Source organism: Elephantulus edwardii, unplaced genomic scaffold (genome assembly GCF_000299155.1).
Source record: "Elephantulus edwardii isolate Elephantulus edwardi_28Jun2011 unplaced genomic scaffold, EleEdw1.0 scaffold00045, whole genome shotgun sequence".
In the NCBI taxonomy this organism is placed as follows: Eukaryota; Metazoa; Chordata; class Mammalia; order Macroscelidea; family Macroscelididae; genus Elephantulus; species Elephantulus edwardii.
In genome coordinates, this window is record NW_006399795.1 from 607895 (window position 1) to 625576 (window position 17682).

The following is a 17682-nucleotide window of genomic DNA, read 5'->3' on the forward strand; positions in this document are numbered from 1 at the left end:
TCATAGGGTGAAGGTGTGCATTCTTGCACTGAAACATGAATTGTCTCTTAAATGGAGGCTGTTATTGGTCACGGGGCGGGGAGGTCTGTGTGTCCCTTACCCATTGGTGTTCTGAAGGGAGAAGACTATCTCCATACTGCACACTGGCACAGGGACATACTGGCAAAGATTTTTTTCTTTCTCAGATTCTCAGTTCTTGCTGATACTCAGGGTCCTGGGGTAAGCCTCTCCAACTGTGCCCAAAACATCTGACTGAGCATTTTCGGAAAGGGGCCTCGTGATTCCTGACCTGGCCCCCACTTCCTCCAGAGAGTAAGCGGGCGGGTGAGTAAACTGCAGCTTCCCCCATCCAGCTGCCCGCAGTGGGGAAGTCCAGAGTGTCCTAGTGGCCTGTCCCGCAAGGTCCCCCACAAATTTATCATCTGCAAACAGTTCTGCTCCCCGGGTCGTCAGAGGTCTGGGTGATGCTGTGAATACTAAAAAACAGGCCACAGAGGGCTACTCTCCTTAGTGTGAAATGCGTCCAGGCTGACGTCCAGACTCAGAAATGAAGCCCCTCTCTCCTGTGGTATATATAGATCAGAGGTCTTGGGGAAATGTCACTTTGTGTCCCTCAACATCCATCCTCTCACAGAGCCTTGGTGGCTGGAACCAGATGACATGCCTCAGTATCAGCCTGACTTGCAAGCATGGCAGATTTTTGGTGACACTTCATCATTTCTCGGGGTGGCACTGGTGGAGGCCATCCAGAAGTCCAAGCAGGTCCCACAGTGCCCCTCTAAATGCAGGAAGTCACAGTAGAGGTGGGCAGCTCGGGCTCTGGACAGCAGCCAGGGGCTCAGGAGCTCCCGCTCTGCCTTGCTGAGCGTCCTGAGATGGCCCCTCCAGCAAGGACTGGGGGACTCCTGGGCCCACTCTGAGAGCTCTGGAACCAGAAAGGGCTGGCAGCCCCACAAAGGCCCCACTCAGTCCACTGAGTGCAGGGGTTCGTGGGCACCCACCCAGACGTGTAATGGCCAAGATGGCAGCTGCAGAGGCTGAGGTGGGGGCCCATCGGTATGACCCAGCCTTTTGATTCAAGAGAAATAACCACAGACACTGGCTCTTGGGCCCCAGGGGCTGTGTTTGCAGTAACTGGGGACTGGTGGTATACCAGCAAGGGCCAGTGGAAATGTCCCCTGAGATCAGGGAGGAGATTGAGGTGCAAGGGCGCTGATGGGGCTTGGAGCTAGGTTCAAGGCCTGCACCCCTCTCTCTCGACCAGCCCTGGGAGGTGGGCCTGGTCTCCAGGATTTCTGGAGCAGTGCTCTTCTTGTTAGAGCAGGCAGGCTGCCCAAACGTGGCTGCACTTGTAACCCCAGCTGACTTCGGCTGTGTGAGCCTCTCTTCTACCCAAGCCCAGGGTCACCTGGGGGTTTGGGTGGGTCTGCTCAGTGGGATGCAGGTGGAGCCCTTTGGTAACGGCTGCTGCACCATTAGTTGCTGGCCCCTCAGTTCAGGCCAGATGGGTCTCTGCTCCTCAACTTGGTGTCACCCTGGCCTCCCGGGCCCATCCCAGCCTCACTTCTCAGAGGCAGTTGTGGGCACAGGCTCCTCCTTCCCTTCCTCCTCCACCGAGAACATGACATCCCCGCAGCTGCCCAGAGGTGGCTCGGTCTCCTGCTCTGGATAGTGGGGGATGTGGTCCACTTCGAGGTCCTCCTCCAAATTGAGGGCCTCCTGAGTCGCCACACCCTGGCTCTCGGGCACCTCAGTCCTCACTGACCCCACGATCACGGTGTCTGCCTTCATAATGTAGATATTCTCTGCAAGGCAAAAGGAGAGGTGAGCAGGGAGACCAGAGCCCAGCTGGTGTGGGAGCAAGGAGAAGGAGCAGGAGGAAGGTCTCATCCCAGACCCCAGCTTGGTTACACCTTATCCCTGGGACCTCAGGTAGGTGACATCCTACCCAGCTCGGCCATTCCTCATCCCTGGGGACCCAGGCAGGTGACTGCCCACCTCATAGGTATATTGCAGCTCAGAGTAGATAAAGCAGCTAGGAAGCACACCCTATGGAATTAAGAAGGGCCCTTTAGAGTTTATGGGAGAACATACACATACATACAGACGAAATGCAAAAGCAGTGATGACAGAAACACACAGGAACACAAGTAGAGGTCCGTGCACCCCAGGCATGTACCCGGCGCCAACCTACACCAGCTCCCAGAATCCTCACCTCCCTGCTGTGAGGAAGAGGGTCTATTCTTCTCCTCACTTCACAGATAAAGAATCCAAAACCCAGTGGAGCTAAACACCTGCCCGAGGTCACTATCCAGCTGAAATCGTCACCTGTCTGACAAAGCGCCCCAGAAATGGAGGGAACCATGAATAAGGGCCAGAGAGCCTGCCTTCTTCTCTATCAAGGACAGCACAGGCCAGGGGCAGCCACAAGCCTAGAGACCAAACTAGGGGATCATCTCCTTCCAGTTTGTCTGGTTTTTAGTGTTGAAAGTGCTGCATTTTACTGCTTGAAAGTCCCTGGTCCCTGGGATCTCCTCAGGCCCGGGGAAAACCACGTAGCTGGTCACCTTACAGAAACCACGAACAGCCAACAGCAGCCAGTGCTTCCATAGAGCCTTGCTAGGGCTGAATCCATCAGTTTATGGCTTTTTACTGGTCTCTCATCTGTTTCTGAGTCAGAACTAACTCATAGCTAATCAATCTTCTGTTTTCAAAGCTATAAATCACGGGGGAGGAGACTGTCTCCGCACTCCTACGCAAGCCCACCGTGTCCTTGGTGAACTCAAACCACCAGAAAGGTGTAGCCTTTGACTTAACAACACAACACCCTATGAACTACACCACCAAAGGGCTCTTGGGCTTACCTGCCACATAGTCAAAAGCCAAACACCAAACCTACAACTATCAAGTTCATTCCAACTCGTAACCCTGCAGGACAGAGCAGAATTGCTCCACAAGGTTCCCCAGGCTGCAAATCGTTAGGGCAGTAGACTGCCACATCTTTCTCCTGCAGAGTGGATGTGGACTCCTGCAGCTAACCTTTTCATTAGAGGCTGAACTACCCACTGCGCTACTGGCCATCCTTGCACACAATGAAAAATTAAAATCCACTGCCGTCAGATTGAGACTGACTGCAACTACCATTGGCTTTCCAAGGCTGGAAATCTTTACAGATTTACAGGAGCAGCTGATGGACTCGAAAAGCCAGCCTTTCGGTCAGCAGTGTAACACGTAACACACTGAGCCACAGAGCTCCTTCCTAGCACACAGCTGTCGTTGTGTTGAGTCAGAATTGACTAAAAGCTGACCTTCCAGGAGGCTTTCAGAGGCAGTAAATGGACTGCATGCGAGGACACTGCCCATCTTTCTCCCACAGAGCAGCCAGTGGATTTGAACCACACAGCTCTGGGTTGGGAGTGCAATTGCAATAGCACTGGGATGAGAAACAAACCAACCCCATAAAGTCACAATTCCTCTTAGTCTCCACCATGATATGACACCAGAGCTTCCAGGGTTGACATTTAGTAAAGGGGACATGTAGACCAGGGAAGGATCTGAGAAAGATGCCCAAGAATCCAGTGAGTGGGGAAGCCTGGACCTCCTCCAGGTTCCCGCTTCTGATGACCTCAAGTTTGACATGGGACAATTCTAAGCAGTAGGGGAAGGGGATGTCAGAGACCCCTGGCTCTCTAGACAACCTAGTTATACCCCTCTGATTCTGTATCCCTAAAAAGCCTTTCCAAGGCTCCTGTACTCTCAGCCCTATTGAATAAAACCATCTCTTCTGTTTGTTTTTAACACACCCAGGGGAAGAGAGAGAAGTGTCCAAAATAGGAGCAAAAACTAGACGGATGCCAGGGGATTCAGCAAGCCGAGCACTGGCTGCCCTGAGCTCAGAGAGAGACAGAGTGGAGCCTCTGACTCCAGCCACTTGCCCCTGTGCCTTCACTGGGCCTGTGCCTGCACCCAAGGAACCCTGACTGAAGGACTGGGGTAAAGAAGAGGGTCAGATGAGTGAGAGAATACACAGAAGGGGACAGATGGGGAAAGCACAGAATAGAGAGGTGGAGCAGAGAGACCTGAGCACGCTGGAGGGTCGGGGGCTGGTTTTGTAGAAGCCCAAGGTGGAGGCACTTTTATACTCCAAGAGTCTTGACCTTCTGGCTCCGCCCCATCACAAGATTTAACACACACACACACAGAGTTGGGCTGGATTTGTTCTTCAAGCTGTTTCTACTTCCTGCCCCATTAGGGTTCCAGAATTCAGAGACATCATCTTGGCAGGGTATACACTGCAGGTAGGAGATGGAGTAGCCCCAAACTGGCACCAGGGGAGGGTGATAAGCCCCTTAGTGCTTCCCCAGCCCCCATATCCTCCCCCAGGAATTAGAAACTCCAGCTCAGGCCTGAGACTGGCCCCTCCTGGGAACCGGGGTGAGAAGATGTACTTTTGGGATTGCAGAGGTAGGACAAAGTGGTAACCATCTCTGGGATGCTCAAGAAACCTCAACAGGCTGAAGGCTGTTCTGGAGGGTTGTCCAGGCCCAGATACCCAGGAACGTGGGGAGGATGGTACCTCATTCTCCTTGCCCTCCATTACAGCCAAGCCCTCCCCACAGCACTGCAGGCACCACACTCAAATGTCCAAATTAGCAGCGGTGTCACCAGGGGACCCTACGGGTGTGGACCCCAGCTGGTTGGCACTGTCAGAGGGATAACATAAAAATATTCATAAAATTTGTGGGTGATCTTTCTGTAAAAATGGATTCTTTTTTAGGAAATTATGCCTACAGCAAGGAGCTCTGGTGGCTTAGTGGTTAAGAGGCTGTGCTGTAATCCCAAAGGCACGTGGTTCAAATCTACCAGCTGCTCTGTGGAAGAAGGATGGGCAATCTTCTCCCACATGATTAACTGCCTCTGAAAACCTGCTGGAGGGTCAGCAATGGGTCAGTTCCAACTTGATGGCACAAAACAACATACCTAGAGCTAGTTATGACACCAACAAAAACATTATTAGTAATCCCATTTTACATGTATTAACGTGCAAGCATGTCTTGTTTTATTGTGTCTCTTACTTTTCTTCTCTCTGCAAATATTGCATTTTTTCACAAATGAAAAGTTTTTGGCAACCTTGTATCTAGCAAGATCATTTTTCCAATCACATATGAAAGGCATGATGTTGGGAAGGGTGGAGGATCAGTGAAGGAAAAGACCCTCGACCAGGTGGACTGTTTCAATGGGCTCTTGTGGATGGAAGTGTGAGGCTGGCTCAGGATGGAACAAGGTTCAGAACTTTTGCTCATAGGGTTGTTATGAGTCATAGACAGCGCCTATCAACAACAATGCTCAGCTCACGCCTCTGTGCCCCATTGCGGTAACTCCCACCGTATTTCAGACTTGCTCATAATACACACTTAACAGACTCCAGGATAGTGTAAACTCCCCGGGAAACTAAAACATTCCTGTGACTCATTTTATGGCATTATTCACTTTATGGCAGTGGTCCAGAACAGAGGCCACAATATTGCCAAAGTATGCCTAATCCTACAAGGCTAACATTCTGTGCCCGTTTACTTTTTTTTCATTTTACAGTAAAAAGCAAAGTTGGTTTATTTGAACAAATGTGTCCCAAAGCAAGGAACAAACTGTTCTCCAAGGAAAAGAAGTATGAAGGAGGCCACTCATTATCTGTTGACTCTTCTAACGTATTCCGGCCAATTACATTACCAATTACAGTGATGCTTCTTGCCACAAGGACATGCCGTTGTTTCCAGTTTTGCTGATGATTTCACAATCACTGATTTTGTCAAATTTTCTGGTGCTTTAGCTACGATATTTTGGTAACTACTATTTATGAACCTATACTAATAACTTTTTAAAGAATGGAGTAGTAATTAAAAGAGAGGAAATAGAAAAATAAAAATTGACTTCTGCTCAGGTCCTACTAATGCTGCAAAGACTAATGTCATTTAATGTAGAGAGATTTTATATATGAATTTGTTGTTAATATTCACATAACCTAAGAAATACTATATTTGAACAATTTAAAGTGTATCACACGATATTCTAAGATGAGAATGAATAATAAACTTTACTAAGGATTCTGCGTGTTCTGATGGGGAGGAGGTCCTTGGGGGACAAAATGATATCAAGAATTATTGCTCCGAGTGACACCAATCCTAGTGACACAGCCGAAATTAGGACTTCCCCGGAAATTGAAGGAGAAGCTTTAAATGTTATCTCCCCAAATACTTTCTTTCCAAACAAAACTTGCTGAAAGCTACGATTTCAATCATTTCCGTTTGAGATGAAAGCCCCTGCTCTGAAGAGTGCCATCCACCAGCCTGCCACGGAAATGAGCAGGACAAACTACCAATGTCTCTTTAATATTATCCAAAGGTCAGGTATTCCTTCAAAGAAGACAGAGGTAGCTGCCTCCAGGGACCTCATAGTCAGGTGAGTGTGGAGAACAGTGTACAAAACAGGCACACAGAGGGAACTGATTCAGGAGAACCCAGTGCTGCCAGAGCAAAGCAAAGGAGAGTTTAGCCTAGATGACAGTAGGGAGAGAGCAAGGAAGGCTTCCTGGAGGAGGAGGCACTAAGCAGAGTTTTCTAGCAACTAACTAGATTGGAAGGAGTGGAGCTGACTGTTCCAGGAGGAAGCCACTTCCACAAAGGTCTGGGAAGAGGAGAGAATGTGACTGCAGTATATTCCAGAAACTGTCATTTAAGTGGGAGGGTAAGCCCTGTAGACTGGGGATGGGATGTCTGGAAGAGAGGGGAGACTGGTGGAGAAGGGCTGGAATTAGTGACCCAAGGGTGAAAGCACCCGAGGAATGGTTTAATCAGCAGCATGCTACGGATGGTGAACTTTTATTTCACATACTTTGGCCATATTCTAAGCAGTGGCCAGTCCTTAGGAAAAAAGACATCATGCTTGGAAGGATGGAGGGTCAGCAAAAGAGAGGAAGACCCGCAACAAGATGGATTGACACAGTGGCTGTAGCAACGGGCTTGAGTACATCAAGGTATATATAAGTGTATATATAAGTGTACATCTAAGTGTATATGTAAGTGTATATAAGAAGGCCCAGGATAGGGCAGGGTTCTGGTCTGCTGTTCATAGTGTTGCTGGGAGTTGCAGTTGACTCGACAGCACCTAACAACAACAACAACATGATGTGCATGGTATGAGTCTGGGGAAAACACTCCAGTTGCACCAGGGCAGAGAGAGGTAAGAGAGCAGGTGGAAGACTCTGGGGGAGGCAGGGCTCAGACTGCCCCTGCTGGGCAGCAGCTTAGCTGAGAAAGTCGTGGGCACCTGCAGGGCACCTGCAGCGCCTCTGAGGCCAAACCTGGGTTCCAGTCCCAGTTCTGCCACATTGCAGTTTGGTGACAGGAAAATTATTTCACTACTTAAAGCATCCATTACCCCGATTATAAAATGGAGAGAAAGACACCACTCTCAAAAGGCTATGTGATAAATAGAGGTAACAGAATCTGTATGGTAAGTGGCAAGTCTTCGGGTCATTGGTGCGTCTTCCTCCTGTCCCCATGAGAAGATGACTCCTTGCTGGAGTCAAAGTAAGAGAAGTTGATCACATTCTACTTTAATGACAAAAATAAAAATAGGAATAAAGTGGTAAAGAGAAGTAAATTGTGCTGCAAAGGGAACTCTGGAACTCTTTCACAAAATACAGGAGCCCCGGTAGCACAGTGGTTAAGAGCTTGGCTGCTTAGTCAAAAAGGCTTGGGGATCAAATCCACCTGCAGCTCCACGGGAGAAAGATGTGGTGACCTGCTTCTGTCAAGATACAGCTGTGGAAGCCCTATGGATGGGACAGCTCTCCTCTGCACTACAGGGTTGCTATGAGTCAAAATCACTATATAGCAACAGATTAGGCTTGGTTTTTACAAAAAATACATCCTCCTTCCTGCCCCTGAAGCCTTGGAACCTAGCCTGAGCCCAGAACCCAGCAACGTCTCTCCCCTCCCATTCTCTACTCTTTTAGTCTGCCCCAGTAGAACCCCTAGCCAGCTACTCACCAATCTTGTTATTGGTGTGCTCTGCAGTCGCCAGGGGCTCGTAGACCTCCCTGGGGGATGAGGGACCCTCAGGTGGGCTGGCCCCCAGCAGCTTCAGACTTTCCAGGCAGGGTGTCCCCACGCTGGGGCAGGCCTCCACAGATGGTGTGCTCATCAACCTTTTCTCCTCTGAATCCGTTTCCGTCACTAATATGCTCCTGCAGGGCTGCCGGGAGCACAAGGAAGAAGGTGCTGAGGGGAGGTATCCCAATCTTTCTTTGTTTTTGCAGACACCCAACACCCTTCTTTTTGGTGATCCTTTTCTGCTTTAAAGCTGCCAGGAGTTACGCCGAGGCTTCTCAGCCTTGATGACAGCACATATCTGTGTGTTGATTGGGATAATGCTGTTGCTTTTAACTTAAACTAAAGCATGCATGATAGGAAGCCATTTACAAGGTGCTCTGACCATGTTCTAAGTCCCTGGATTTCTTATTCCCAGAAACATCCCCCACAGATCAGAAAACTAAGGTCCAGATAAGTCAAGCAACATGCTCAAGGTTATACAATTAGAGATTGTCTGGACAAGAACTTGAACTCTGGTACTCTTGCCTGATCTGGGCCATAGTCTTTACAATTGCGTGCTATGCATTGGAGAGCTGTAGTGACTGGGGATGATAGAAAGAGAATTGATGCCTTTGAGTTGTAGTGCTGGAGAAGAGTGTTGAATATACCATGGACTGCTAGGAGAACAAACAGATTCAGCCTGGAGAGGGTGAAACCAGGCTGCTCCTCGGAGGCAAGGATTCTGAAGCTTTATCTGACATACTTTGGGTATGTTGCACAAAGGGACCAGTCCTTGGAAAGGGACATAATGTTTGGGAGAGTGGAGGGACAGCGCAGGAGAATACGACCCTCAATGAGATGCTTCGATTCAGTGATTGGGGTAATGGGAGTAGGTGTATCTGAGACAGTGAGGTTGGCTCAGGATAGAGCAGGGTTTAGGGCTTTTGCTCTTTTTTTAAAATTATGTTATTTGTGTGTGTGTGTGTGTGTGTGTGTGTGTACTATCAAATCAGATCTGACTAATACAGAAAATTGTTCCCCCTTCTCCAGCAGAGCATCTGGTGGATTCGAACTGCAACCTCTGGGATTGCAGTGCAGCTTCTTGCCACTAGTCCACCAGAGCTTGAGGCTGAGGGCTCTTGCCGCTATGAGTCGCAAACCACTTGATGGCACATAACAACAACAACAACTCTCACTCCATAAAAATCTGTATGTCTCCTGACACACTGCCTCCTGGAAGCCCTCCCAGTGCACCAGCTCCTGGGTCCAAGTGGCACTTCCTGCAGGAGCAAACCACTTTCAGTGGAGATCCCTCACACAAGAGCCTGGTCCTACACCTTCTGAGGGCCCTCACCTCTGCACTGGCCTGCGGAGCTGGGCAAACAGGGCAAGGTACCATGCTGCGTGGTTGTAGGAATCAGGAGACAAGTTTACAGAGGCCCTCCCAGCACATGGCATGCCATGAGCACTGAGGTCACTCTCAGGAGGTAGCCTTGGGTGAGAGTCGGGTCACCATTCTTGGAGTCACACAAACTATACGTCAAATCCAAGTTGACCCATCTGTGGGTGACTTCAAGGCTTCCACCTGGATTCATGGGCCCCCAGTTTCCTCTCTGAATAATAGGATGACCGTCCCCACCTCTGACCCCAGGAGAGAATTTCTATAATGTAAAACAGAAAGTAACTGCCTGGTACATAGTAAATGCTGTAAATGGCAGTTAATATATATGTATTTTTCCCATTCATGTTATTGATTTGTTATCCCTAACTGAAGGTTGTAACTCACAGAGGAGTTAAAGACTAAAAGGGAAATTAAACACAGGCTTCCACTTCATTAGCTCTGGCATTCAACAAGGCCCAAACAAAATCTACTGCCTGGCAGTCCCCTCTGGAAGTCCCCAGCCCGCTGAGCCAGGAGCTGTGGGGGTGGGAGGCGGGCTGAGGCCCTGTGCCAGAACTTCTGTGCTCCCAGCTCCATGCAGTGGGGCAGACCCAGTCAGAACCTGCAGGGGACCGAATCCCAGGCTATTTGGGGGCACACAGTCCATCCCTTAGGTCTCAGGAAAGGAGTCAGGTTTAGGGGCACAGAGCTGGAGTAGAGATGAGGAAGGGGCTGCGTACCTTGGGCAACTTCTGTGACCTGGAATCTGAAAAAAGAAAAAAGAGCAGTAATTTCACCTGTTGGCAACGGGCCCGTGGATGGCCAGCTGTGCTGAGCTCTGCGCAGGGCTGGGCACTTGGTCTGGCGTGTGAAGAATGGGTTCAAGTCTCAACATGCCCACCTTTGCAGGCCGGGGCACTTCTCCCCTCCACCGCGCCCCCACCCCCAGCCTCCCCAGCAGCAGTGTGGGTTTGGCAGCTCCAGGGAACCACCATGTACTAGCCACCCTCACTCCAAGCAGACTCGGCCCATCATCCCAGGAGGTCTCACCCCAAAACACACGGTGATGGGGAGACAGACACAAAGGTGCCCCTCATGGCTAGAGCAAAGGGGGCTTCTGTGGGGCAGACGTGACTCTGCCCTCTCCCTGCAGCTCCAGGGTCTGGAGAATCTAGAGTGTCCCAAAGCACCATGTAGAACTCACAGGGATGAGCTCCCCTCAGCTCACAGACACAGAATGGAGTCTGAGGATCTCAGCAGAACCCCGAGTCCAGACATGCCTGAGGTCAGTCCGCCTTGGGGCCTTTTCCTTTCCAGCCAGCCTGGGTTCAGTTTTCTATTACTTCCTACAGCTCCTCAGTCACCCCGCTTCCTCTGGCTCTGTCTTTTCAATTGAGGCGGTGAGTGTTAGGGTACAGCCTTTACCTTCCCATCACAAGGCCCCTTCTCCACTCCACTTTTTCTTTTGTATTAAATAGGGTGCCGGATCACGGCCATGCATGTGTACACTGATGTTTAACTGCAGCCTGCTGGCCTTAAAAGAACAGAAAATAAAGCACCCCCCAAAAAACCAAAAAACAAACAAACAAAAAAACCACCAAACCAACAAACTGAAAAGGTTGTCCAGACATCTAGTCTACTCTTGAGCAAATCAACTCCCAATTTCAAAGAGTCTTTGAGGGGCATGCAGCATTTAATGACTCCCAGGAAGACCAGCTACAGATTCTTGGCATGTGTTTTGTTAGATGTGCTTGCCTGACTAGAAAAATCAGCAAAAAGATGCCAACATGTAGCTACGTCACCACCAGAGTACTCTCTGGCTCAGCCAACATCAGAAGCCTTGGTTCCTGGATCCCGGAAACGCTCATTGACGGTCAGTCAGCAGACAGTGCAGATAAGGTTGGCAGTCTGGACCTGCTGCTGAGACACCAGTCACTTTGGGAAGTGCCCCCATAAATGAGAAGAAGACCCTGGACTGTGAATAGAACAAAAAAGTCTGTCCTGGAGAGGGTGAGATCAGGTTGCTCCTTGGCAAAGGTAAGGATTTTGAAGCTCCGTTACACATACTTTGGACATGTTGTCAGGAGGGGCCAGTCATTGGAGAAGGGCATTATGCTTGGAAGGTTAGAGGGTCAGCGCAGGAGAGGAAGACCCTGCATGAGACGGATTGACACAGTGAAGGTGGTGATTGGGTGAGGTGTGTCAGACACAGTGAGGTTGGCTCAGGATGGGTCAAGGTTTTGAGTCATTGTTCATAGGGTCATTATGAGCACATTAACATGTGCGTGTAGCATTTCCTGTATTCCTCCAACAGTATGGCTAAGCACTGTCGTTATCTTGGGAGATAAGAGGAGCAGTGAAGTGCAGCGACATGTCCATAATTCTACAGCTAACGTGAGCAGAGCTGGCCCTCAGACGCAAAGGCCATGACAGAATGGTTCCAATCAGCAACCTTCTTCACCACTGCATAAAAAAAATAAGTGTCTCCCACCTTTGAAAGACCAAACTAGATGCTCTGTCTACTGACAAGGACAGACTAAGAAGCAGAACTGACCATCCACCAAAGCCCTGTGAATGGGACACAACAACCACAACTCATAAACGGACGTGATCAACAGCAGGAAGCAAGTGACTGGTGGGAACAGATCACAAAGATGGTGGTTCTGGGCTGAACTGTGTCCCACCTATACATAAGACTTTGCAATATATATACACATATATATTCAAGTTCTAATTCCTGATACCTGTGGAGGTGAACTTGTTTGGAAAGAGCATCTTTGTAGATATAATCACATTAAGTTGAACAAAACCTGCTGAAGTCAAATGAATTCTGAGTCATGTTGTTGTTTTATTAGGCTGAGTTGGAACCGACTCATAGCTGACCCTCCTACTGGTTTTTAGAGGCTGTAAATCACACAAGGGAGCTCTGATGGCCTAGTGGTAAGAAACTGCGCTGCCATCCCAAAGGCATGGGGTTCAAATCCACCAGCTGCCCTGCGGGAAGATGGACAATCTCTTCCCAAACGATTTACTGTCTCTGAAAACCCTCTGGAGGGGCAGCTATGGGCGGTTCCAACTCAATGGTACATGACGACAACAACAACAAAACACACAAGAGAAGATTATCCATCTTTCTACTGAGGAGCAGCTGGTGGATTTGAACCACCTACCTTGGGCTGACAATGCAATGCCTTACCACTAAGCCACCAGAGATCCCTACTGACTCTTACCAATGTTACAGGACAGAGTAAAACAGCTTCATTAATAGTTTCAATTTACTAAAGAAGACCAAACATGACAGTCTTCATTATTGATTACATCACAGCATCAAGAAAACAAAAATTCTCACAACTGGATCAGCAGGCAACATCTTAATTGTTGTTGTTATGTGACATCGAGTCCCTTGAAACTCATAGCAACCCTATGAACAGAGCCCTAAACGCTGCTCTATCCTGTGTCAACCTCGCCATCTCTCACACATTCATTCCAACCACCCCAATCACAGAATCCATTCATCTCATCGAGGGTCTTCCTCTCCTGTGCTGTCCCTCCACTCTCTCAAACATGATGTCCCACTCCAAGGACCAGTCCCTCCTTGCAACATGTCCAAAGTATGTCAGACAAAGCTTCAGAATCTTTGACTCCAAGGAACATTCTAGCTTCACCCTCTCTAGGACAAACCTATTTGTTCTCCTAGCAGTCCATGGTATATTCAACACTCTTCTCCAGCACCACAGCTCAAAGGCATCAATTCTCCTTCTGTCATTCCTATTCACTGTCCAACTCTGTGATGCATAGCATGTAATTGCGAAGACTATAATCCAGATCAGGTGCACCTTAGTCTCCAGCCTGAGGTTGCTTTTCAGTACTCTTGAGAGGTCCCCCACAGCGGACTTTCCCAATGCAATTCGTCTCTTGATTTCCTGGCTGCTGTTACCAAGAGTGCTGACTGTGGAACCAAGTAAATGAAAACTGTTAACTATCTCAATCTCTTCACCATCCATACTGATAGATGCCAAAGAGATTGAAGTGGTCAATGGTCTCATTTTGTTTGAAACCATAACCAACTTTTATGCTAGCAGCAGTCAAAAAACCAAAAGGCATATCAATGCACTAGGCAAATATGTTGTCAAAGACGTACCTAGAGCGCTCAAGAGCAAGGATGTCAGTTTAAAGACTAAAATGATCCTGATCCAAGTTGGAGTACTTTCAATTCCTTCCTATGTATGAGAAAGCTGGACAATGAAGACAAGGAAGACTGATAAAGAATTAAAGTCCTTGAATTGTCTTGGTGAAGAGTATGGAATATCCCATGTATTTCCAGAAGAACAAACAAATCTGTGTTGGAAGAAGTGCAGGCATGATGCTCCTTAGAGACAAGGGTTATGGGACTGCGTCTCACATACTGGGCACGTTGTCAGGAGGGCCAGTCCTTGAAGGGGACATCACGCTTGAAAAAGTGGTCAATGGAGGAGCAGAAGAACCTCAAAGAGATGGATCAACACAGTGTCTTCAACAATAAGGCTAAGTGCAGAGGGGATGGTGAGGATGACACCAGGTCAGACAAGTTTCCTATCTGATGACAAAGGGTCACTGTCAGTCACAGCCAACTTGATGACACCTCGTAACAAGAAGTTTGTATTTCAGTCCGCCAAAAGAATGAGCAGATCAGTGTTAGAAGAAATATAACTAGATTGTTCCTTAGAAACAAGTAGGGTGAGGCTTCAGCTTACTCTCTTCGGACACCTCATGAGGAAAAAACAATTGCTAGGAAAACGATTATCATAGATAATAAAGCAAAAAATGAAGGAAATCCTCCATGAGCTGACCTGACACAATAGCCACAGAGTGGATTGGAACACCAAGAAGAATGAAGAAGGCTCGGCACAGGGCGCTGCTTCCTTCTCTTACACGTAAGGCTGCCAGGAGTCAAGATAACAACTTGCAGCAGCCCGGCCTCCAGAGTGGTGAGAAATGAAACGTCATTTCCTTTTAAGCCATTCATTTGGAAATACTTTACCACAGTGGTCCTAGACAGCTTCTACAATCATAAAAAGAACTATGTGTATACAATAACCCTCTGATTCTTGATTTAATAAACACACTCGGCTTGGGGGAAGGCAAGCTCATTACTGTGGAGTGAATTCCACTTTATGGTGGCATATGTGTTCCAGAGTAGAACTCAGCTCTGTGGAGTTTTCTTGGCCGTAATCTTTCCAGAAGCAGATTGCCAGGCCTTTCTTCTGTGGCCCCGCTGGCTGGGTTTGAACCACTAACGCTTCAGTTAGTGGTTAAGCACAGTCTGTGCCACCCAGGGACCCACAGCAGCCCTAGTAAGTGCTGCTTCCAGCAAATTGATCACCTTAGAGGAACAAGTTCCTTCCCACAAGGTGGCCACTGCTCAAGTCACAGTTGGAGGGAAAACTCCAGTAGCTGGAGGTAATTCCTTTACGCAATATCAGAGAAGCCGAATCTTTGTCCCTCCAGAGTTGTTTCATGTTTCAAAATTGTTGTTGTTGTTATGTGCTATTGAGTTGCCTATCCTGTGCCAATCTGTCTCTGAAACATCTACCCCATTACCCCAGTCACTGAGTCAATCCATCTCATCAACGGTCTTCCTCTCCTGCACTGTCCCTCCACCCTCTCAAGCATGACGTCCATCTCCAAGGACTGGTCCCTCCTTGCAACATGTCCAAAGTTTGTCAGACAAAGCTTCAGAATCCTTATCTCCAAGGAGCAGCCTGGTTTCACCCTTTCCAAAGTGAACCTGTTCATTCTCTTAACAGTCCATGGTATATTCAATGCTCTTCTTCAACACCAACACAAGATTCAAAATTAGCCAGTGTTATTTGGTGCCAAGCCATTGGTGTGTTTAGAAGACTAAACGAGGAAAAAGAGGTGAGTAAGTGTGACAATGCAACAAGATAATAAATAGCAAACAATAAATGCTGGTGATGTTGCGGAGAAACTGGAATCCTTATTCACTGTTGATGGGAGTGTAAAATGTCACAACCACTATGGAAGGCTGTGTGGTGCTTTCTCAAAAAGTTGGAAATAGAAATATCATTTGACCCAGAAATTCAACTACTGGGAATAAACCCTAAGGAAACCATAACTGCCACCCAAGTAGATATACACACCATGTTTATTGCGGCTTTGTTCACAATAGAAAGAGTTGGAAACAACACAAGTGTTCATCAACAAATGAATGGATAGAGAAGCTCTGGTATATTCACACAATGGAATAGTATACAGCATTGAAAAACAAAGAACTCATTAATTACTATACAAAATAGGTGAGGCTGGAGGACATTATGCTGAATGAAGTATCTCAGTCACAAAAGGACAAATACTTCATACTGCCACTGTTGTAAAACGGGACTGACATCGGGGTTGGGGGGAAACGGAGAGAAGAGGGGATAAATAATCTACACAGCAGTGAAACAGACGAGGGAGAGATAACTGTATAAAAGGACTATATAATTAGGTATTGGTGGCATGACAAGAGTCCAGAAAATGAGCTGCATAGTAAAGTGATCCTGGGGGGTGGGGGACACTGCATGACAATGAAAGAACTTTTTTCCCAACGTAAAAAAGCAATCAGGAAAGGGGGCAGGGAGGAAAATGTGCAACAACAAACAACTGGAAACCCAAGTTCTTTTAAACTTTCATTAAAATATCAATTTTTTTAAAAAAGATAATAAATAAAAAGTATAAATAATAAACTCAATTGCGGAGAGGAAATGAGGAGACAGGGCACCAGGCAGCTCAGACCCAGAGGCAAACTAGTTCTGGTTCCACCTTCTTCAAAAGCCACCTGGCAATTAAAAAAATCTCGGACTCTTTAGCACAGTAATTCCTCTTGAGGAACACACCCTCCGGAAATAGTCCAAGAGAAAACAAAAGGGCATGCACAATGGAGGTGATTACAATCCCCAGTGGAAAACAAGCTAAGGGTCAAACAGTGAGGTGTTCCTGCTAGCATTAGAGGTGGGGAGGGTTAGACTGACTATGACGCCCCAGCCAGAATGACTTCGCCTCTACCAACTTCATTCACTCTCCTCCTCCGGAAAATGGGACATAGCAGACCCACTCGGGAGGGGGTTTGTGAAGAGCAAATGAAATATCAGAAGGGAAACTTTTGATACTGAGTTCTATAGGTCTGTCTTGGTTGTAATCTTTACAGAAGTACATCCCCAAGCTCTTCTTACATGACGCCACTGGTGGGTTTAATCTTTCATTTAGTAGGTGAGCATAGTCTGTGCCATTTAGGGGACTATATGAGCCTTAAAAACTGCTCCAGCAAAGCAGTCACCTTGGGGAACCATGCTCATTCCTACCAGGTAGCCACTGAGTTCCTGTAAATGGTAGTAGAATGAACTGGAGAAAGAGGGGTAATAATTGCATAGTATGATCAATGCCCTGATTTGTATATGTACAATTGTTGAATTGGTTCACAGAGGTACGTGGTTCAAATCCACCAGATGCTCTGCTGGAGAAGGACAGACAATCTCCTCCTCTATCAGTCAGATCCGAATCAATGGTACACACACAGAAGATAATAAAATAAATTTTAAAAAAATTTTTAAAAATGAAATTGTTGCATTGGCAGCACGCTACCCTTATTGAACATTTGATCAAAGAATCTTGACCAAAAGAGGGAAAATTCACAACAGAGTTCCCCACTCCTGGCATCTAGGCATCCTAGATCCATGGAGATTCATGAACCCCCAAAACTATTGCTCTGAGGTAATCTTTTTTTTTTTTCTTGTTGTGTACTGTTGAGTTGGATTCAACCAGCACAGGAGGAAATTTCCCCTCTTTCTCCAGTGGAGCATCTTGTAGATTCGAACCGTACAGCTTTGGGATTGCAGCGCAGTGAGGTAATCTTTAAATGTCAAATCTTAATCTCAAAATATTCCCTGAAAGAACTCAAGGGGAAAGGGAGATTTCAGGAGATAGCAATGAATGTCATGAAATGACGTATGCGTAAATTGCTGAATAGAAAACGGCTCTGTCAACTTTCACCCAAATAATTTTTTTAAAAATCCCCTCAAGCCTTATTTAAAGCAAAAATTCATTTACCTTAATTAATCTATGATGCCTGACTCAAGCATTGTACTTTCTTTTTTTAAATTTTTTAAATTTTTATTATTATTATTATTAATTTTAATAGACATTTACAGAGGTTTTGGATTTCCATTCATTCAT

General features: G+C 47.2%; 1 protein-coding gene across 1 annotated transcript in view; it reads right to left on the reverse strand.

The window, feature by feature from the left end:
* Positions 1 to 1560: 1560 nt before the first annotated feature.
* The window catches only part of TNFRSF8 (tumor necrosis factor receptor superfamily, member 8), a 55365-nt gene continuing 39243 nt past the window's right edge, over positions 1561 to 17682 (reverse strand). Inside the window, exons 11-13 of the mRNA XM_006885890.1 lie at positions 10212 to 10237; positions 8049 to 8253; positions 1561 to 1805 (exon numbers count right to left, since the gene is read on the reverse strand). Coding sequence (XP_006885952.1) covers positions 1561 to 1805; positions 8049 to 8253; positions 10212 to 10237 — 476 coding nt within the window. The remainder of the gene's footprint in view (positions 1806 to 8048; positions 8254 to 10211; positions 10238 to 17682) is intronic.